Here is a 23,497-nt window from a genome sequence, read left to right as displayed (position 1 = left end):
ATCTTTTTCCTTTTTAGAAAACTCTAAAGAATTTTGAATTTTTATTATGGTTCTCAGTAACACATCAGCTAAGATGTGGAGCCAATAGTAAATTTATTCCAGAGAAAGACAAGTAAGACTGATCACTGTACAGCAACTTCAAACAATGTCCTGGCATATATATTTCTTCTCACTGATTTTACTTCCTGACAACAAGCAGAGAGGAAAATTTAAGCAAGCAGAGTGGGAAGCCTCACTGGTTTTCCTTACAAAGAAAATTCCTACTATTTGGGCCAATAGTCCTGTTTTAGAACTGAATGTCCTGGATGAAAGTTCAATATCATCTTTTGCTGGTCCTCAGGGCCTGGTTGTTCAAAGACCTTTCAATCCACACCACAGATGAGGGTTGTCAGGTTGGTCAAGCATGATTTCCCGTCTGTAAATCCCCACTGACCGCTCTCAATCACCTTCTTGCCCTCACACGTGTGGAAATGCTTTTCAGGAGGATTTTCTTCAACACCTTCCTAGGGACTACAGTGAGACAGACTGGCCTGTACTTCCCTGAATCTTCCTTTCTCGCCATTCTTGAAGATATGAGGGATACATCTGCTGTCTTCCAGTCCTCAGGAACTTCTCCCAGTCACTACAAGCACTTTACAGCCTTCCAGGAAAAAGTCCGGATACCACTCAACTGCATTAAGAAATCATTAAAGACTTCTGATGAATTCAAAGACAAAGAGGTTTGTGTTCCAGAGCCACTCAAGAATTAAGAAAATTCCGAGGTTTTATATTAAAGCAGAGTAAATTAGAGGAAAAAAAAGTCTGTTTTTGCTACATATAACTGTCAAATGCTGACAGTGTTGTAAGGTAGAAAACATAATAGGAAAGACAAAAACCCCCCACAATTAAAAAAGATGAGATGCCTTGGATGGTGAATGTTTTTATTATTCTTAACAAATCTCACACTCCACCACAGAGGTCAAAATGCAACATTAGAAACAGAAATCAGAACTGCCTTAAAAAGTACTTGGAACTGCTCTGTTTCCTTTGCAAAGCAAATCGTCTGAGCTCCTTCTGGACATTCAGATTATTCTACAAGCCATTTAAAGTGATCCAACATTTACTGTTACACTTGCCATACAGCCAATCCACTTGGTCTCCACCTGAAGTATTACACGTTCCGTTCACCCTAGAAATCCGAAGGTATGGAAATCTGGCAACATCAGGACTAAGCAGCCAAGAGAAGAGTTAAGGAATGGGGCTGAATCACAGAATGGACTGTAGGTGCAAGGGGCCCAAGCAAGTAAAATCATCCTGTAGGAGTGAGACAGGTGAGAGGCCACCAGAGGACGAATGCCCAAAGACTTCCAGTGAGGCTACAAAGACTCCATCTGTGCTCTGTTGGGTGTGCACCCTCCACAGCAGCTCTTTGCAGTTCACACCACAGCATTGTCTCCCAAGACCATCGCACGGAAGGCAAGTAAAGTAACCTCTTTTGCTTTTTTTGAGTGACCACCTGTGCACTGCACTACTGTAACAATAACAGGGTTTGGACACCCACCTTGAAAACAACCATAGGAAGTCATTATTTCTCAGCCAAGAAGAGGTTTCCACACCAAGAAATTAGGTATGTTTGTCCTGGAAGCCACTGAAGCAGCTGCACGAGCAGGACAGGATGCATTGGAGAAACCACGAGAAAGGACACAAATGATAAATTAAGTCCTATGTAGGCCCTTGGTTCTGTTCATGTCTTCCCTCTCACATACATGGAGGGATCTTCTGTTATGGCCTAAAAGGGAGGAGCAGAAATTTACCAAGCTCATCCAATCATCCCAGCACTCCACATATAAGGCAGCCTAGAAGCACCACACTAATGTTTGTGGGGCAGAAACCAAACCAGGAACAGGAAACAAAAGCATTTTGAAATTTACATGAGGCAACCAACACTGAAGGAAAAGGCTCAAAGATGAAGCAAAAATGCAAACAAACATATAATAGTATCCTAGCAATTAATTTCAATTATTAAAAAGCTCATAAATTCACCCATATAGCCTAAACAGTATTAAGAGGAACTGCTACAATTACAAATAACTTATTCACAAAAGAAATATGAGGGATAAAAACTCTTTCCAATTTCAGCCAAGTGCACCAAAACCCAACTGCCTGAAATAATATGTTGTACAACTGAGCTCAACAAGACTAGAGAGAGCATTTTGCCATGAAGGACAAACCTGCAAGGTGCACCCAACAGATCCCAGTGGCAGAGGGGGAAATAAGCCATGAGCTACAAGAGGACTACCCCAGATGAAAGTTTGAGGATCTGTCACTTCTCAGGTCTTGCCATGTGCTTTTCCCCTGTGCAGAAACTTGCATATGACACCTCATGACTAACGTGGAAACCACTTCTGTGCTCACCCATGGAGCCACAGATGAACACCCTAAAAGACTGCAAGGATAAACAAACATCCCCATGCAGATGGTGTCACCCATATGCCAGCATATGGGATGGAATTCCGTGTATTAAGCTGTTTCACAGAACTGCAGCACATAGGGAACTGATTCACCAGGAGGCTCAGGAAGCAAATAACCCCAAATAACCATCCTTCTAATCTGTGTCACCCAGTACAAACAAACGTAAGACGTGCATTCAAATGTCTTCAAAAAAAGGTAAAAATAAAATACAAAAATCAAAGATGTATTTGCAGAAAGTCAATGATCTTTAGGAAAAACTGTTTAAATCAGAGCTGGGAAGAGACTTCCCCCCCCCCCCTTTCTGCGGAAGTTAAATTAATTTCTTTATTTCACACAGAAGCACTTAGAATTATTCTGAGTTGTCAAGTGTATCCATGTGGCTGCAGTACTTCCCTCCAGTGGCTGTTCCGCAGTCAAGACTATCGCCTGCTGAGCCATGGGGATGCAAAGCAGCGTGCAGGGAAGATCCTCTCTCTTTAAATTTCAGCATTGTTGTCTGTGGTGCAGGCATGACCCCTGGTAGCTCTGCAGCCCCTCTCACACTGTGGATGACGGGGCTCTCTCAGGTCACTGCCCATTCTCCGCTGTGTAACACTGGACACCAGCTACCCTGGTTTCCCTCAGGCCAACTAGTAATGCACTTACGAAACTTCCATCTGCAGCAGGCAGCAAAACAGGAGAAAAAACCCTCGTCTGGGGCCTGAAAGCTCACACCTATCACAACAATAAATCTGCACCAAAAGAAGATGTCTCCATCTGTTGTCTCCGCAACATAAATCATGAACTAACCAAAATTAATCAAAAGCTTCATTTTTTGCATCTCACACACTGTAGATGCTTGGAGAAGGAGCAGGTGGAAATAGAAAAGCCCTATAGAAAATGATCCCTCTCAGAGTATTCATCACAATGCTTTTTCTGAATACTTTACAAGAAAGGAGTCCCTGGTATTTCCCTCAGCCATCATGTACTTCTTGGGCCAGGAAAGCTACAACCAAAAGATCTCAGTGATACAAGCCCAATATAAAAACATGGTACCACCCCAGGAGCCCTCACTTGCCTGATCAAGCCCTAGGAATAGGTAAAAATACTTCAGATATCAAATGCAACAAGTCACCTATTGCCTTTGGTATGACAAAGTGCCATTTATTACTGCTCCTTTATTACTGCTCCTTCTTCACTTGCACCCACAAATACCTGTGTGACCAGTGCTGATATTGCACAGATATCTCTGTTGGAGATCTCTCTCCACTCTTCTGTCAGTTCTTCTCTCATCTTTCTCTCAAAAGAGCTTTGCAGTTGGCCTATACATTTTTAATTGTCCCCACCAAATTTATTAGGAAGAAGCACTTTTAATAGTTCACTAAAATTATTCTGTGAGTGCCAAATTGAAGAGAACATGAATAGTGCAAAAGATGGTTGCAATTTTCTTGTCATGCCTGCACCTCCATGAATGCATGAGGTTAAGAATAAAATCTGATTTCAGTCTGGAGGACACTAGAGACACTCTGTGAAATGGGTTGAACATGGTCTCCACAATTCCAGAGAAGTTCTGCTGAAACAGGAGAAACAGCTTGAGTAAGGCAGAGGAGGGAACAGAACTCAGAATGAAGAAGAGAGAGTGGTGACCTGCAGCCTTCCTAAACTTCCAACAGATGAGGACCCAGCATGTGACCAAAACAGCCAAGAGAAAACACTGGTAGTGTGTGGGAAATGTCAGAAGAGATGCAAACACCTAATTTAGGATGGGGTGACCAGTTCTCCCGACTGTGCTGACTCCACTGGCCAAGACTTCACTGTCTGCCAGGGGATCCAACTCAGGTGGGGCACCTGAAGGCACATGAGCAACACTCTGTCTTACACTCCACTACTGCACAGATATAGACATTTACAGATAATCTATGGTTTACTCAAAGAAAGTTGACTAGAGGCAAAGCATTTTTAAAGTGCGATCTAATGAACTAAATAAAATTATTTAAAGCAATCTAATGAGCTTGCTGAGTGCAAAAGATTGCAAAGGGCACACTGTACTGCAGTAGACATCTTGCAGAATTTAGGAACTTGAATCACACTGATTCAAGCCTTCAGAATGGTTAAGCAACAGGTTACTCAGCCATTATATCACAGTCTAAAACCTCAACAGGCAAAAGATGGACAAAAGTCAGTGTTCCACCATGCCACGAGAAGAAAGAGAAGAATATAATCCTAGATTCTTTTAAATAGTACAGCATTTAACTCTTAAAATGCAAACCTTTTTTCTTTTTTTTTTTTTTTAAAGTAGTGGAGCTGATCAGATCTGCCACAAAAAAAAAGCTTCCAGAAGTAAAATGAAAAATTATAATATAGCTCAGTTCAGAATTGGCAGTTTATAAACACATCCTAGAAAAACTCAGTTAGTTCTGAGCTCATGACAACCACCAAAAGATACTGAAATGGCTGGATTGACTTGGGGAAGCCTCTGCTACTATATATACTGATTCTGTATCTCAAACAGAAAACCCTGTGGGATTGGTAAGTCAAAAAAACAAAAACCACACTGGAAGCTCAATTGCAAGCATATATTCCTAAACATTTAGAGCAAAGGCATAGTGTTAAAAAAGAGCCATCTCTGGATCAATCCTCAGCATCAGCAATGGTTAGTAGACAGAAAAAAATGGTAAGAGTACTGCCTAAGATCTCATTTTCCTTGTCCCACAGGGACAAGTTTTCTTCTTTACACCTTCTTTGTGCATTGGTGTGGCTGGTCCACAGTCAGACAGAAGACAAACATCAGCACTGTTCTCAGTCCAGATAAAACCTACCCACCCCCCTCTCCCCCTCAGCAGGTCTACAGAAGAGCACCTAAATTCATCGAGTCCAGCCGATAACCCATCACTGTCACATTCAGCACTAAACCACATCCAACTAGTTACCAATCTGTTTAAATGATGAAGAAAGAAGCCCCCAACCAACAAATCAATTATAAAAGTTAAATAAAGGCAAATAATTATAAATTAGTATAATTATTCAGTAGTTTGGTGACTGGCTTGCTATTTTTGTGCTCAGAATTTGTTTTTATTTGTAGAAATGTTCCCTTACATTTGAGGAACTGAATAGATTATGCCAAGTCGGTTCAACTCCACCAACAAAGGAGATGACATGAAACAAGTGGTAGCACAGATTGTAAGACCAGTGGAAGAATGAAATTCATATTAAACTGTTACGATGTTTTATTTGAAATCTGAAATTCAATTCCTATCAATGGAATGAGCTACACCAAGCTATGTAGGTCCTGGTCACCTTGTACAGCCTTTGTGTGATGTTTACGGTTGGGGCTGTGGGACACATTATTCCTACATGGTGTTTATGAGACAGTTTTGGTCATTATGCCTTGGGATTTATTTCCAAATTAGTTCTAACCTGTGCTTCCAGTCATTTGCTTGCTGACATTTCACCTGTTAGCTAAAAGGATTTCCCAGCAACCCTACAAATAAGCCTTTGCCAAATGTCGTTTGCCTTGGGATCTAATTATTATCCAATAACTTAATTAGAGATGATGTGCTTCTGTAGTAATATTTCAGGATCTTATGATACCTTGCAGGGAAATGTTGAGGTCTTAACCCTCTTGTTTCTCTTCAGTAATACTCTGCCTCACCAAAATCTGGTGTTATTACCATCAGTCCCAATGACCTTTCAGTTACTCTCTGAGATAGATATTCAGGTGGTGTCTTTTGTTGCCTTTTGCCCTCAAGGGTGACAGAACAGAAAACTGGTTCATGACCAAAGTCACTTGAGGTAGATTAAGCCGCCAAGGGCTTAATACTATTAATTTATAATAAAATAATACTGAATTCTTAAATGTCATCGATATTCTCCAAGTTCTGTCTGTGTGAATATAACCAACGTTTCAGGAGGAAAGTATGTCAAAAATAAACCTCATCTACCTGTAACTCAATTATCAGCTGTACATATTCCCCTGAACTGCACAGTTATAAACAGCGCATTTGGTAAAACTATGGAAGAAACAAACATTTACTAAAGCTAGGAGCAAATGCCTCAATTTTGGCAAAATAGCAATGAATGTGGCTGTCAGATTTTCCTGTTCTTTCCTTTGTTCACAAAATGTGCTCACTACCAAGGAAGCAGGTAAACACAAAGCATTTATCAAAGAGCAAAGTTCAGTCCCTGGAGAGATCAAAAGGAGGGTTTTGTTAGTTTGTTTGGGGTTTTGGGGGGGGTGGTTGTGTTTTTTTAATTTACCTTTATTTTTCCATTTATTTACCACATGTTGTCTGAGGTCAGATGGCACACTGTAAACGCACTTTTCAATTCTTCATGAAGAGAAAGGGGCAGCCACTTGGCTGCAGATTTCCTGAAGTGCAGAGCCAGTGACCTGCTTTTCAGTTACCCCTTAAATATAAAACAAAATTGTTTGAACCAGAGTATTTTGTTATCTAATGACAGTGACCAGACAACAGCGAGGGACAGGGATAACCTAGAAAACTGAAACAAGAACAGGTTACCCCAAAGTTGTCTTCACACAAGACTCGTTCATGGAAGGCCTTACAAAAACACCATTCCCAAGAGGACTAATAGCCATCTTTTTTAATTATCTCATTCCGTTGAAGATATTCCATCAAAAAAAAAAAAAAAAAAAGAAGTTTGGAGAAGATGAAAATCCAACACATTTTTTTCCCTGTCAGATGATGGGAAGAAAAAGTCATCTATTACTTTTTAAATACTACAGAAAATTTCTAAAATATGGTCATCTCTGGTGGACATTTGCACTGTAACGTCCCAGGGAGCTATTTGCCCACATGCAAGCAGTAAGTTTTATGGACAGTGCAACACCTGAAGGTGCCAAAAAGACCCCCCACCACTCCTCAGCCACCTGCTACATAAAACAGGCATGGGAAGGTGAACAACACCGGGCCTTTTGCCCAATAAAAGTCATTAACAGTTAATTCATTATATCTTCAGAAAAAAAAAAAAATGCCCCTTAGATGCTGTTAACAGGTTATATATATATTAAACTATCTGAGAGGTACAGCAAAAGCTGTTCATAGCATTTGCCTGCCTTTGCACACCAAGGAAAATATGTAAAACACAGAGGTTCCAAACATCACAAAATCACTGTGTCCTCTACAAAATCAGAGCTACAGTAAGTAGAAAAAAAATTAAAATAATTGGATTCTGTTAATCTGTGGGGACATGGACTTAATACTGCATTTAATTTTGCTAAGTGGAAGGAAGATTATTGCAGGCAAGATACAAAGAACAGTCTCTGCTAAAATCGTGTAATATTTACAAGCTTTAATACTCTAAGACAGTTATTAATAACTGTATCAGAACATTTCCATGTATTCAATGCACAGTTATGAAGGAATCTAAACATACAGGCCTCCTCCCAATACAGACAATAATAATAATGATAATATTTACATTCCTCTATTCAGTTGTTTTACAATAATATTTTAAAAAAAGTATCTGTGAACCTACTGGATAATAAGTGCCAACCTCCTATGAAGCACTGCAGAAAGTGTGGTTTTCAGCATTTTACTTCACTTTCAACAGAGACTACCCACTCACTGGGGCAGAGCCATTCTCTTTCCAGAGTTTTTGAAAGAAAAGCTGGAATTTGTTCTCTCTTGAGTCTCTCAGTGTCACAGTGAAGGACTTGTTTGGACCTACCCTTGTTCACAACCCACAGTTCCTGCGGGAAGAAGCCGTTTAACCAATATCAGAAAATTTTCATATGTAGTATTTCCATATCTTACTTTGTTGCTTCGAAACTCAGTTTCTTCCACATTGTTATTCTTTCAATAAATTGTTGGTGGTATTTTTTTTCTGTCTGAAATGTGAAATCAGAGTGCATAACAACATCAGTTTGGTATTTACAAAAACTATTCTAAATTATGATGGAGATCAAAACACTTTTCCATAAAAACAAAACTCCCCCTACAAACCATTTATTATCTGCAACATACTCAACTTGATCCCATATTCCCAGAATACCAATCGATTCACTCATTATGCAGTAATACTAATAAAGGTACTGTACTTTTAAAAGAATTTCCTTTGAAGTAAATATTCTTCTGGAGATAAAAAACAAAACAAAACAAAAACAAAAACAAAACAAAACAAAAAAAACCTAATATGTTAGTGGAAAAGACAAAATAAGCACATTGCGTCATTGCAATATTTTTAAGCTCTTAACACTGTAATATTACAGCAAATCTTATGAAGGCATTTGGCATCTTCCACACAATGGTGGTTCCTGTAATACTTTTCCTTCATGATGGGCTGCTGGACAGGCCTACCAGCACCAGCAGAGGTTAAGTGTGAAATTATCCGTCTGCTGGGATTGTTGGGAGATAACCCAAACCTAGACACATTTGTTTACCAAAATTCAGTCTCCTGTGCGGAGTAGTAGAGCCGTAACATTCCTCCCACTGAGCTCTGACAACTTACCAGCACAGTTTTACCTGGCACAGGACACGACAATCAATTCCAAAACAACTCAAAACTAAAATTAAAAGGATCTGCAAGTTAAGGAAAACAAAATCTATTTGTCCTGCAAGCATTTTCCATAATCTTCATTACATAACTTGAAGAAAATGCATTGCTTTTTCAAATATCCACTCAAAGTATGCTGATGGAGGTCTCTCGTGATTAATTCTTCTTTCTCTCCCTCATTTGTGTAATTCTATAACTCATATCTATATTCTGTAGCTCATATCTATAACTCTAATGTTGAAATTACCTACGTAAATAAAACCCAGACTAAAAGAGTCTTTTCTTCTCTCTCTCTCTCTCTGAGAAAAGAGATCTGATTTCTTCAAACACTGGCATAGAGCTTCTCATTTTTTTTCACTCCATTAATACATTTGTGTGCTTAAATCAAGGCAAATTAAATCTAGGCAGTATTTTTACACTAACTAACGCACTGAGTTTTCATTATCATCTGATTGATTAAAATAACTTTGTGTGCCTCTGTTAATTAAGGTTCTATGAAGGTTCATGGTTTATTACTTCACACGTGTAAGAACATGAGCACATTTTCTGAATAAAAAAGACTATTTAATTTTCCAATCTTTCTGTTTTCTTCTTGTGATGAATCAATTTTAGTCATTAAGGGAATTTCCTGTACACCTTAGCAAAATGTTTGTGTCTATATGTATATTCAAACAAGGGTACACTTTAATGAAAAAAATCTGTAAAAACTACTAACACTGAAAAGCTTTGAATAAAGGTTTTAAGTGAAGCAAAAGATGAACATAAAAAGATATTTTCTGGTGATCTACCTTGAAAACTAAAACTAGCCTCCTGTAAGAAAAATTAAGTGTTCTTCTGTCTCTTTAATAGCAGCTTGATATTGCTGAAAACCAACATAGTTCATGTTTAAACCAGTGCAAAGATCGGCTTCATGACCTGTAATTATTTTGTCTCTGCACCACTAAATGCAATTATGAACAACTCATTCATCAATACAAAAGCACGGCTTAAGATTCCAAGAGAACAGATATGGAAAGGATTTGTTTTCACACAGTTCTCTTCATCAAGATGTAGTTTAACACTACTCATGAGCAAGTGTACTAAGCCAATCTAAAGCAGGCAGGGCTTTAAATATCCACGTTTAATTTCATCTGGGGAAGCCTCCAATATTCCATTTATAATGCTGTAAAAACATCTCAAAACAATGAATGAGACTGTGAAAGGTGAATATGACAAAACTACAGCCATCCTAACTTCCCGAAGTTCACTCATTAACCACCTACTATCTGAAGGCTGCTGAAGCGCACAAGTGTTTGTGCTAAATGGGCAAGAAAGCACCAAAGCTCTCTTTGCAAAGGAGCTCGCCCTAGCCAAGCACGGCGATGTGCTGGGTTTCAGAGCGTGGCTTTGGTCTGCGTCCCTTTCTCACAACCATCGGGAAACGCCTGTGGGCGGCTCAAACCACGCTCCTCGCAACCACCCAAACTTCCCCAAACCTGTCTAACACCTGTTGGTTCCGGGAGAAAGGCACGAGGGCATGGCAGGCACAGACGCAAACACATTTCAAACAGGCAGCAAGTAAGATCAGGAATTCAAATGAGGCAACCGGAGGTGTGTGGTGGAGATACCCGATCTCTACCTGCGCTGAACAACCACGGCGCCCTTCTCCTCGGGATTATGTAATGCACGGGGAGTATTTAAACACTCGCCTGTTTGACATAGTCATGTCAAACAGATCAGCTTTAGGGAGGATCAGCTGGGGGCGGGGACCAGGAATTCGGCAGTTCACGGTTATGAACCGTCACTCCCCTCGTGAAGGAATCCCACCACAGCTTTGAGGGTCCTCCCCCAAGAACAGCCAAGCGAGACTCGGCTCGGGCGTTGTGCCACCATTTCTACCTCAAGCAAGATCGGCTTCACAACACCTGCCTGGCCAAGAACCTGCCCACTCCTGCGAGGTTGTGCAGGCCGCAAATCAGGGCACGGACTCGCCCCTGCAGGGCGGGGGTTCCCGAGGGGGAGCTGACAGTCTATTACCCCTTCAGAGCATCGCTGGGAGAGGGGCAGCCCCGCAGAGAAGGGCTAGGTGACTTCTTAGAGTGTCCCTGTGCTCTTTTGGGACTTTGGCCCCTCGCACCGTCTGTTTGCTGAGTTTGGTGAGACATGCATAGCTGCACCACAGAAGTGTTAGCATCAAGATGACACAACACTTTGTTTGCGGGATGCTGCTCTCCGGGCGCCCCGCTGAAATTCGGCTTGCAGTCACTGGGGAGAAGAAAGAGTGAGGGAGGAGGGAAAAGTCATCGCAGAGAACACAAAAGCCACCGGCTTCGCCTGTTTCTGAGTGGTTGCTTCTCTTCCCAGCACTCCGAGAGCGGGAGGGAACTCCCCGCAGGGGCCGGAGCCCCGGGTGACACCGTGACCCCTCCGGGGTGATGCGAGGCGGGCGGCAGCGCCCTGCTTCCCCCCACCTTCCCTCCCGCCTCCTCCTCCATCCCTTGGGGGCGCGGGGCGGCCGTCGAGGCGGTACCTGCTTGTCCAGAGCAGCATCCTTGGCGCTGCCGGCCGAGCATCCCTTGGGAGCCGGCACCCGCTCGCAGTTGCAGCCCTCCAGCATGTACATGCCAGCGGGGCGGGCGCTCTGCTCGCCCTCGAAGTAGAAGAGCACGTTCTGGTAGAGGGCGAACCACTTCTCGTGCCAGCGGTTGGTCTCCGCCGTCTTCTTGCTGAGGTAGCCCCGCTTGGTGCCCTCCTTGCGGGCCAACAGCGCCAGGTACAGGGCGTGCCCCTCGTTGTACCGCACGCTCTTCTGCATCGTGCCGGGACCCGCGGCCGCGGAACAGCCTCCGCGGGCGCTCGGCGGCTCCGCGGCCTCTCCTCATGGGCTCGGGCAGCACCGACGGGGCGGCCCCGGCCCTGCGCTCCGCCCGCCCCTCGGGGGCCGAGCCGTGTGTTCCCCCTGGCCCCCGCCCCGCCCCGCCCCACAACACCTCCCACCGCCCCGCAACAGGAGCCGGAGCGGGCGCCGGCGGCGGGAGCGGTCTCCGGGCAGTGACGTGCGGGATCAGCCGTAAATCCGCTTTGGAGAGCGATTTAAAGAGCAAAGTCGTCGCCGCCGCAGCGCCCAGGTCCCTGCCCCCCTTCTCCCCTCCCCCATCCCTGCATCTCTCTCTCCCTGCGTCCCCCTATCCCTGTATCCCTGCATCTCTCCATCCCGCTATCCCTCCGTCACTCCGTCCCTCCCTGGGGGTGGATGGAGCGGGGGTTCGGGCAGTGAAACCCGCGGGCAGCGGTGCTCTCAGCCGGCCAGGACAGGCCGTGAGCCGCGGGGTGATTTGCGGCCGCCCGTGGGTTTCTCGACAGTTTCCGCCTTTTCGATTCTTCGAGCGAAAATCTTGGAAAGTGACAGGGCCGGGGGAGCGCGGATGCCGGAGCCGGCAACTTCGCCTTCGAGCGAATTGCGGCGAAACGCAGCAGTGTAACACAAGTGAAGCACCAGAAACCCGTCACTTTTAACCCGATACTCGCGCTGGTTAAAGGCGCAGGGAGGCGTTGCAGGTGTCCCCCCCGGGGAACTGCATCCCTCCGAGCACCGCGAGGCGCGCAAAGACCATCCCGGCTCGGGGTGCGGGGGGCTCTGTCTGTGTCTGGGATCGCTTGAGGCACGCTGGGACCATTTTTAGATCCCAGCTGGCGGCTGTAACACTCAGCATCGCGGGCGGGGACGCGGGTGCGGGAGGACGGTGCGTGGGGAACGCCGAGAGGAGGGGGCGGCTCAGCACATGCCGAAAGGAAATTATGCGAGGAGTTACGCGGGTTTGTTTTCACACCGAGTGAGTCAGGATGGCAGCGGGTGAGGTCCGGTTCCTGCACTCGGGACAGTGGTACCTCAACACCTTAATTCCAGCAAATTTTGGAGAGGGACCCGGCAACAAAAATTCTTTTACGTAAAACATAAATAATATGTAAATTTCTACCAACCAGAGCACCCTGCACCTTTGATTTAGCAATTTAAGCTTCCTTTTAAGGTTCTTTCAGGAAAAGGCATTTGGAGTTGTTTCACCTGAAAATGTGTTTTTTCTTCCATATTTCTATCTGTTTGCCTTTATTGAGCCTTAGGAGTCAAAAAATAACAGAAATTTCATACTGTTAATAACTGTCCAGGAAAAAAAAAAGTGAAAATTACAGTATTGCTGTATAATGCACAGAGTTAGAAAATATTCCATGTGTGATCTGTGTCAGCAGTTGTGATTTTGAGTATTATTTACAGGATCTGTGCACCCATGCAGGGGTGTAAGGCTCTTGTCCTGTCAACAGGAAATTTCATAATAGAAAAAACAAACAGATGCACAAATCCTCCTGGAACTGAGCTTCACATAGATATTTCAGCTTAACCGGCCATTTCTAGGGAACTCCAGGTTTTGGAGAGGGATTGAACACCATTTTTGTGACTGGAACGTGTGAGATTACTTGTGTTCCTACATCTCAGTGACTGGGGTCTTACTGGCCTCTTCCAATGCCTTGATATCACTCAGCTAGTGTTGTCCAAGTCAGTGGATTAATTCAGTGTGTAAGATTTCATGGAATATCCTATCTCTTGATGAAAGCAAATGGCAAGGCAGCAAAATCAAGGAAGAGAAGCAGACTGCCACTCCAGAGAGTGTTCAGATGTTTGACACCCAGTGAATACTCACAGCTTCCCAAAACAAGCACGTTGTACATCACGACCAAATGCTGCAGCAAGAACTCATCTTTGCCAAGATAAAGTTGCAAGCTTTTGTCCCAACTTACATAATTTGTGCTTTAATAAAGCTCTTGCATAAATCACAAATGAGTGATCACACATCATCTATTCCACCAGACCACCTGAGACACACACACACACACACACACACACACACACACACACACACACACAGATGACGGGAGTTAATTTTTATCTATAAATAAAGAGAGGGTTTTCTTTGACTACATAATTTTCTCCAAGACATGTAGGCATTTTTCCTAAGCTGAAAATGTTGAATATGTCATTGCACAGCAATCCATAGGAAATACAGGGAGTCTAATGTTCATGTTCACATGAACACTGTTCATGTAGCCATCAGTTTGTCCTTTATTGTTCGAGTATGATTTAGTTCTCTCAATGATATTTTCTTTATTAATTGATCATTCTTATACAAGGACAACCTAGGTTTTATTGCTTTAAATACCTACTGCATATCTGTGAAAAGTATACACTATCTAATATCTTAATGTAACTATATGTTATTTTTTAAAAATTCTTCATTGACAACAATAAGGAAGAGGGTTTTCTTGCTTTTTAAAAAATAAAAATGCTATGCCAAATTCATATATATGAACATGACTGAGTTATATGTGTAAACAGATGTAAAGGAATCTGGAGATGTAATTTATTCCATAGGGTTCTGAAGAAAAAGAACATATAGATAAGCACACTGATTGACTTTATTTTATACCCTAACTTTAATTTTAGTGTATTTTAATTCCAGAGGATTCATTTACAGAGCAGCATTCCCAAGTGTTGTCATCATAGACCTCAGGGAGCTTTGTGTAGAACTATGGTGATAAGTTGTGGTCCTGTCTCAGCAGAGATAATTTGACCCCATTAGTCAACATTTACCCTCAATTTTCCATGGGGACTTAGTCCATTGCAAGGTGTTCAAAGCTGTCATAAACAGGGAAATACACAGTGTTGTACAACAGTGGAATTGCTGAATCTGATGCCCAGAAGTGCTTGTGGGGCAAATTAGCAAGTTGGCACTCTTCTGGGTGACAGGAAAATCTATTTTAGAAACTGCAAAAAATTTAGGCCTCTATTCTGAAAAAACACTTTGGAAAAAATACTGGTAAGGTAATGGTAGTAAAAACTGATTAAATCTATGGAAAAAAAATTAGTTATGCTATTATTTTCATGTCTGGGTTTGTATGTATTTGCTCTATATCTTTATATGCCTATTTGTCACTAAATTATTTATATTTTCATATCAAGGTATCACATACAAAAATTTGTAAAGTTGCTCTGTGACTTATGGGGAAAAACTGGGTTTCACTAAGCCTATATGTCTCTTCTTAGAATCATAGAATCAACCAGGTTGGAAAAGACCTCTGAGATCATCAAGTCCAACCCTTGATCCAACACCACCGTGGTTACTAGACTGTGGCACTCAGTGCCACATCCAATCTCATCCTAAAAACCTCCAGGAATGGAGAAGCCACCACCTCCCTGGGTAGCCCATTCCAATGCCTGATCACTCTCTCTCTAAAAAATCTGTTTGTAATATCCAACCTAAACCTTCCCTGGCACAGCTTAAGGCGGAGCCCTCTTATCCTACTGCTGGCTCCTGGAAGAAGAGACCGACGCCCTCTTGGCTACAACCTCCTTTCAGGTAGTTGAAGAGAGTGATGAGGTCTCCCCTGAGCCTACTCTTCTCCAGGCTAAACAACCCCAGCTCCCTCAGCCTCTCCTCACAGGACTTGTGCTCAAGTCCCTTCAAAAGAGCCTTGTTGCTCTTCTCTGGACCTGCTCCAGCACCTCAGTATCTTTCCTGAATTATTCGTACAGATTTTCTGAAAAGTAGAACTGAACTAATATCTTCTCTGGAAGTTTACTTGGACAGTTTTGCTGATATAACGGTTCACTCCTCCAAGTATAGAGTATAATTTGGCTATTTGAAAGACAGTTATACTATTCAGCTATGATAAAGCAGGAAAATTTTCAAACCTATGTTATACATCATTAGTATAATAAGTCCTGAATATCCTGAAATTAACAGGAAATAATTCATGTAAGGAAATGCCATTTACCTTTTTAAATCTCCTTTTGAATTACTACAAACAATTTTGGGCTTAATACAGCTCCTGATGTAGTTTGAGAAGATTTACTATTCCTATTTTGTGTAGACATTTATTTGTGGAAATTGCCTTGTTTAACCAGTTTTAGGTCATTATAAGCACCTGTTCATGGTATTTCATTCCACATGAAATTACTTGTGACTACAATACCTCTCAGTGGTATGAGAAAGGTAAGTCCGTGAGATTCCCTCCTTCAGGAGTCTCAGGCCAATACTCAGTGGGAGCTTTCAGCAGAAGGCGGGCAAGTGCAGGTCATTTAACTGTTATGCAGGGTAGAGTGTCACCATCATCATCACCATCATCATCACCATCATCATCATCATCATCACCATTTTTTATCACCGTACCTTACCTCTTACTCCTAAATGTTGCATAAACACAAGAAAAATATCCAAGCCAGGAACAGGTTAATCTAAGCCCAAGATTAGGTCCCCAGACCAGCCAAAAACAATACAAGGACTAGTCAACACACTGCCTGGTGTGACAGGCAGCAGCAGCATCATCCTCAGGACACAACTGGCATGTTTGTCGCTGGGATTTAGGGAGAAGAATAGCAAAATAAGGTTTTAGAGGAACTTTTGAAAGAAACAGTTTGGTGTGTCTGCAGAGGTCATTGGGGAATTCTTGTCTGTGGTCAAGGACAGAATGGGAAAATACAAAGAACTGTTGAAAAGAAATGGGGTAAAAGAATGTGTGGCATAAGGTGTCTCACAGGCAGGCTGGAGAAATTCAAAAGCAGAAGGGGGGAAAAAAAGGAGAAAAGCTGGAATCAAGGGACTCAATTAAATAGAAAAAAATATTGCTATTTAGGCAGGAGGCAAAAGCAAGTGGGTTGAGGAAGAATTCAGCCTGGCTGGCAGAGTGATAATAATGAGAGTGCAGTGCAGGGGAAACCAGTGTCAGTGAGCAAGGGCTAGGAACAGCTGGGAATCGCTGGGAATGTCTGGGAGTTAGCAGGGCACGCAGGAAGAATAGAGGAAGGAAGAACTGGGACATAGTGGTGGGGAGGGAATCGTGGAAAAGACGAAGTTGGGAGCGACGGCAGGAGAGTCGTGGGTACTGGATAAGGCTGGAGAATCAGTTGATAAAGAGGTGAAAATCACCCAGAGATGCCGGGGGTGCCTAGAGCACGACTCTGAAATAGGAAAAGAGACCAACACAGAGGGGGTAAATTGAGGAGATTGGTGGGCAGTAATGGGGAGAGAAAGAGGAGGGTCGTGTAGGGTCAGTTCAACGCGGCACGTCCACTGAGAGGATTAGATCGAGGGTAATGCTGGGAAAGGAAGGGGCATTTCAAACGTGGAAACGCCGGTAGTCCAAATCAGCACTAAAACCACTGGGGAAGAAAAGACAGGCAGCTTTTCTCCTTAAGCCTGTTTTCATCTGGTTCCTCTTCAGCAGAGGTTTGCCAGCTGGGATTAAAGTGGAAGAGCCAGTATTCAGCTTGTTGACCATACATATTAATTAAAAGCTCCAGGGGTATTTTATTTAATACAAATAACAAACAGAAGCTAAGCTCCAGATGCAAGGCATAGTGAAAACGACATTTTAAAACTTCATTCTCATAGCTGCAATTTTCATACTGAGATGACACTCACTTAAGTGGGAATACGACTGTCAGAGCTGAGCCCCGACTTTTAAAGTTAGCAGAGACTACTCCCTTTTCCCCTGCTCTGGGAGCTGTGTAACGAGAATTTCACAGACCCTGTGATTAGTGTGGTGCCCTTAAGAAGAGTATTGTCCTACAGCTCACGAATTGCCAAGGCGTGAAACTGTCTCGACGTTCTTGGGAGATATTTTAAATTAGTACTTTCAGTGTTCCACAGACACTGCCGTGCGGTAACAGAGATTCTATAATGTTCTCCTAATATGAGTCAGGAGAGGCAGCCTGATGGCTGAGCTGCTGAAAGCAAAGGGTTCAGCAGACACAGGCTGTGATTACTCTAAGTTTCAGAAAGCCCTTGGTAACTGGGAAAATGGCTTTAGAATTAAAAAGACATAGTAGGATAAAATTTCCTTTCTTCTTTTCTAATTCCATGTGAACTGAGTAAAAGTGCAAATAACTCTTTGTTTATTCTGTCGAGATACTCTCACATATTGGCATAGAAATAGGGAAAATGTGTAAAATATTAAAGCACTTTTATTTCTTGGGGAAAAGTAAGCCCCCCAGATTGGAAGAAAGATACAGAGAGTGCAGTGGGTGCCATTTGGAACAAGTAAGTAACCCTGGGAAGAAATTGTGATGTTTACAAGGGTTGATACTAATACAGAGAATTCTATCCATCTGGCATGAAGCCTGCAAATAATCTGCCACAGGGATGCATAATTCTATAGAAACAGGTTTAATGGTCCAGAAGTTGCATTCCCCACAGTCACCTTGAAAGAGACATTTAGTGTGTTATATATCTGAGCAGCTTTCAGAGGTGCAGCACCTGACTTCGAGGGCAGGCAGACCCACAGACCATAAAAATCAGCTTTAAGGGAAATGGAATTCACTCTTCTCTTAACAGAATCAAATGTTGCAAGGCACCCACATCATCTCCAGATCCTGTAAGAATTCTGAGTCAATGCCTTTGTATGAGAACATTACATTTATTTTTGATACAGATACAGTACACTGAAAACCATTTTAATGACTCCGTTCAGATGCAGCTGGGACTGTGCAAATGCCTGCAGAAAATGTGTGTAACAACAGGAAAAAATAATCCTAAAAGGCTGTAGGCAGAGCAGCCCTGACAACAGTGATCTGAGCCAACATTATCACCCCTCATATGCAAGCAGAGATACATCAAATGAGACTTGTTTAACAACAGTGAGGAAACTGAGTTTAATATCAGTCCCTCTTTATTTTGGGGATTTCTGAACAGGTGGGAAGTGATACCAGGTTTCTGTAGTTGCCAACCTACTGTTGATAATGAACATTCTTCCTGGTCCATGTCTATTTTGCTCACATTCTCAGCTGAAAACCTTCATAGCTGCTTGGATTGCAGCTTTCTAGGGGGAAAAGAAAATAAGGAAAAAAAAAGATAAAAAAAAGAAGAAAAAAGGGAAAAAAAAGAAAAGAAGAAAGAAGAAAAAGAAAAGCTAAGAGAAACATAATAAAAAAAATAAAAAATGGAGACAGTATCCATCTACAATTACATCAACCTCTTACAGAGAATTTTTTAACCTCATGGTTAATAATAGAATGCTTTCCAAGGAAAAAGTGTATTAATTGCACTTCATATTAATGCATACATATTTTTAAATGGAATATAAAAATAACATTTATTGTACTTTCTAGAAAACCCCTACTGTTACATGCTAAAGTGAGCAAAGGCCTGAATCCATATAAAAATTACACTTGACCTTTTTAACGTATTAATATGATCTATTTCACGAGTAGGTTCATCTTGAATGCATACTAAGAATATAAAATCAAAATAATTTTACCATACTTTAGAAAGTAAAATCTGTGTTTATCCCTTTATTATTGTTTTGTCTTCTTCGGTCAGTTGTGTTGTTTTGAATGTTAACACAAACTCATTGTTAAATACTGGTATGCTAGCAAGGGGAGGCAAAATGTATATTTGCTCCAATTTGACATCCTATTTATCAATAATAAAGTTAGATTTTCAATATGCAAGAATTTTTAGTAAGATTGTTCCTTGTTTGAGTGGTGTGGTTTTTTTCACCAAAAGAGAGGTGATCTTTACTGGGTTTATTTCTTGCTGTGGTTTTTAATGGCTATGGGGAAATAACTCTAAAATTCTGACAGGTGTAGATATAAGATCAGATATAGCTACTGCACAGTGGTTTTGTCAGGTATTAGGAAAGGCTAATTAGATAATACCTTAGAGTATTCTTCAAGGAGAGCAAAAAATATCTGGAATTAACGCATCCTATAGGTACATGAGCCTGCAATACATGTAAAGCATGGATGTGACACCCAGTGTGTGACTGGGTGAGAAACATCATCTCAGTTTTCAATTTTTAAACAAATTTATCCATCATCCCCTTAGGGATTTCTGCTTAGTGCAGAAATCTCTAAAAAAAAGATTCTCTAAAACTCTGGCGAAGAAACGGGTGAGGGAAATTGTATTTTTCAACCATTTGTCCTATTCTGATGGAAAATACATCCTGTGTACTTCTCCATGGCATCTACAGTGCTCTCACTCTGATGAAGTTTAACCTGTATCCCAAAAAATCAGCCTCTGTTTCTTTGACAGAAATCTTTCTATTATACATGTGTATTATACACACTTTCTTGATAAAGACTGTAGTTACCTTCATTAACTGCTCATCTATACATTTCTCTTTTACATGTTAATTCCATTGAATTTAAGGAACATTTTTGGACACTGTAGGTGTTATCAGTAACTGAGGTAATTACTATGAATGATTAAGCTTGTTCATCCTATAAAACTGACTTTTTACCTCCAGAGGGTCTGTCATTATGTTTCAGTGTTTCTCCCCTGTAATTCAGGCTGACAGCAAGTATAATCCAAAGGAGGGAAAATGAGAGATCTGGAGTGGAGGGCAGTTTCCTGGCAGACGTAGGATGTACTAAAATAGTTTTGGGGAGTTTTGGTCTGTTTCTCAGGTACCATGAAAAGCCCGGAGTTTGGGGTCTGTGCAAGAGTGGAGAACAATTTAGGGTTATTCCTCACAGTCCCTCCAATAGCCATGTAAAAGATTTCCAATCGCCTTTTCAGAAAAGCTTTAAAGTGCTCTGAATGAGGTAAGTGAATGGCACATGGAATTAGTAATGGGACACAGAGCTTTATGCCCTCAAGTCACGGGTTCACATTTACTAAAAGAGCAATTAGGACAAATCCTGCTCTAACTTATAAAATACCCACTGCAGCATGTGGTTGCTCATTTATCTCTGAGTTTTTCCTGAGTCTTGTCTGGACAGTGGGGGATGTAAAAGGGTCAGTCTGTGTTCACTGAGTGTGGGAACAGCATCTAGGCTCAAAAAAAAGGGAAGAAACACCCCTGGGGAATCCTCCAAGTGTGCACAGGCTTTGCATGTGTATTTTGCATCTCCTTCCTATTCCAGCCCACCTCTGGGACTCTGACAGCACTTAAACGTATTCAGAAAATGGCATTTTTAAAAGCAAAAAATGCTAAGCATTTTCCTGCTGGTTTCTGCTCCTTCCACTGCAGGTAGGAATGAAATGGATCCTGTGTGATTAATCCTACTTACATCCCTGCAGGAGCTCTAGGCACCCATCACAGCTGGACTAATTTTATCATGTTGCCTGTTCATCTATGGCTGGAAGAACACATTATAACTGTGATAAATGATTGATTCATATCTGGATATATCACATAATACACAGACACCTGAATATAAAGGTTTTATTGTTCAGTGCCATTCTTTTTTTCATAACAGTTATAACTGTTCTCCATAAGATAAAAGATACTAATTGCCTAAAATTAGAGCTATCAGTTAGGACTAAAATTGAGTTATTACATAAAAATGGATATGAAATGCAGATGAAATGTATATAATTTATATAAAAACTATTGTTCTGATTTCATTTCTCTTTGCACCAATTTTATGCTCTGCTTTCTTGGATTGTTGCTTCAGCTTGAACTGAGCCGTGAGCTGTATACCTTGTCAGCCTGACTGGTATATACTGTATAAATTATATAAGTCTATTAACATATATGCATCAGAATAGCTGTTAAAATTAGAAGTACAAGCTCAACTGAGAAGCAATCAAGGAAAGGAGTTGGGTAAAGGAGCTTGGTAGACAAGGATGAAACAAAATGAGGCTGGTTTCATTTGGATTTCTTAGTAATATTAATTCACTGTTGTTGTTCTCTTTGCTGTTTTCTTCCCAGAGAGACCAAAACATTTCATAAAGAAAATACTCAGGAAAAGAAAGTCTCAAAGTGCTTGTTTATTCTGCTACTGATAAAACACCCTTTTCTTGGCTAATCTTCTTAATTAATCAGACAGAAATACAGCTAAGCACAGAATTTCTGAACTGCTCATCTACCGAGGGGAAAAAAAAAAAAAAAAAAAAAAAAAAAAAAACAAACCAGAAATATGAATCCATTTGCATTAGAAACAAGAGTTTATTCCCCAAACACATTTTTTATTATAATCAATTATGTTGGAAGTTTTGACCAAACACAGCTTGTGGTAAAAACAATCATGTACTCAGATTAAAAACTCTTCAAGAAAAAATAAGCCAGTGGAGATGTAATGTCATAATGCAGCAAAGCATGCCATGTACAGGTGGAAGAGTTGCAGCAGTGTCCTGCCTCCCCCAAAGGAATTGATTGGCGTATGGTGGCATTTGGGACCATGTCTATAGTTTTCAGTGCTCCCCTTGTCCTTAAAGAACAAAAATCATTACCAAAAACAGCCCCTTAAACGACTCTGCTTCAAATTCTTGAAGTGAGGGTGAAACTTGTGCTGGGAAGACCCAGGTAACTGCTCTAGTTTTGTAATGTAAGTGGAGAGACAGAGAAGACAATGAGATACTTGTGTCCTACAAGCACTAACACCCTCTGATCTTTTTTGTCCTTAAAAAGTTTCAGATGCTTTTTTCCTATTGTGACCAAAATAGAGAGAAGGGGCTTTGCAGGAATCCAGTCTCCCCTGACCCCTGAAGTCATAACACTTCTTACAACAATTGCTAAAACCCAGCGATACTCTGGTACATGATGCAGCAATACATTATCCAGTCCTGTGTGTATAAAACCTCACACTAAGTAGAGAAGAGCCTGGAAAGACTTGAACAGTTAATCCCCTCTCTTCCTGGGGCAGGCTCAGCAAAGCCTGACTGATGTTTATCTCCCCAGATTCAGGGATCTCCAAGACTTTGGATTTTTCTTCCCAGATGATCCACACCATCTCTCCAAGTGATCAGCTCACCTCATCTTTAGCAGTTTTCCCTTGACCTATGGCAGGGGGTAGGAACCAGATGGTTTCTAAAGTCCCTTCTAACCTCAACCATTCTGTCATTCCAGATTCAGTTTTGGGGACATGAAATAGTTTCTGGAAGGGACACAAATGCATTTAATGAAAGTAAACCCTTACCTGCATCAATTACCAACAAAACTTCACTGAAAAATTTAAGTTTTAAAAAACCAGGTGAAGCCAGTTCACAGGACATACCTTAGACTTAATAATGATCTTTGTGAATCCCTTTCAACACAGAATATTCTGTGATAAGTCCTTTCCAGAAGAAAGGTGGCATTTCTATAACATTGTTTTAGTGCTTATTTCTCATGTAGGAAATATCACAGCAGGAGTGAGAGGGTGTTTATATATGACCTTCCTTTGCCAATAATGTTGCAGGTGACTTTGAACAGCAAGAATAATCAGTTCATAGGTGTTCTGGATAATGACTACTACTTCAGAAACTATATATATTTATTAACTGATTAAAATGCCTTCCTGGAAGTGCAGGAGAATGGCCAATAGCCAACACACACTACAAACAATTTAGTAAACATCTGCAGAGGAAAACATTAAACTTACTAACTTTTGTTCAGTTACCTGCCTCAGAGGAGAAAGGGAATAGGGAAGAGGACCTCAGGCATATGAAGAATTGGGGGATGATACCAGAATGGTTCATACCATCTTTTCTCCAACATATTTCAGGCAGTAGGTATGACATGGACACATGGGTTTGGGGGTGTGAAATAATCCCAAATAACTAATTTAAAGAACTTGAGGGATGGTGTCTGTCTCCTCCTT

General features: G+C 41.5%; 1 protein-coding gene across 2 annotated transcripts in view; it reads right to left on the bottom strand.

The window, feature by feature from the left end:
* Positions 1-11,766, bottom strand: part of RASGRF2 (Ras protein specific guanine nucleotide releasing factor 2) — a 112,679-nt gene extending 100,913 nt beyond the window's left edge. For both annotated transcript variants that reach the window (XM_027880995.1, XM_027881003.1), the window contains exon 1: positions 11,453-11,766. In XM_027880995.1, coding sequence (XP_027736796.1) covers positions 11,453-11,737 — 285 coding nt within the window. In that variant the 5' untranslated portion in view covers positions 11,738-11,766. The remainder of the gene's footprint in view (positions 1-11,452) is intronic.
* Positions 11,767-23,497: the final 11,731 nt, after the last annotated feature.

Source organism: Empidonax traillii, unplaced genomic scaffold (assembly GCF_003031625.1).
Source record: "Empidonax traillii isolate 1590-97213 ecotype Southwest subspecies unplaced genomic scaffold, ASM303162v1 scaffold6:size4315531, whole genome shotgun sequence".
Taxonomy (NCBI): Eukaryota; Metazoa; Chordata; class Aves; order Passeriformes; family Tyrannidae; genus Empidonax; species Empidonax traillii.
This window is presented reverse-complemented; position numbering and strand designations above follow the sequence as displayed.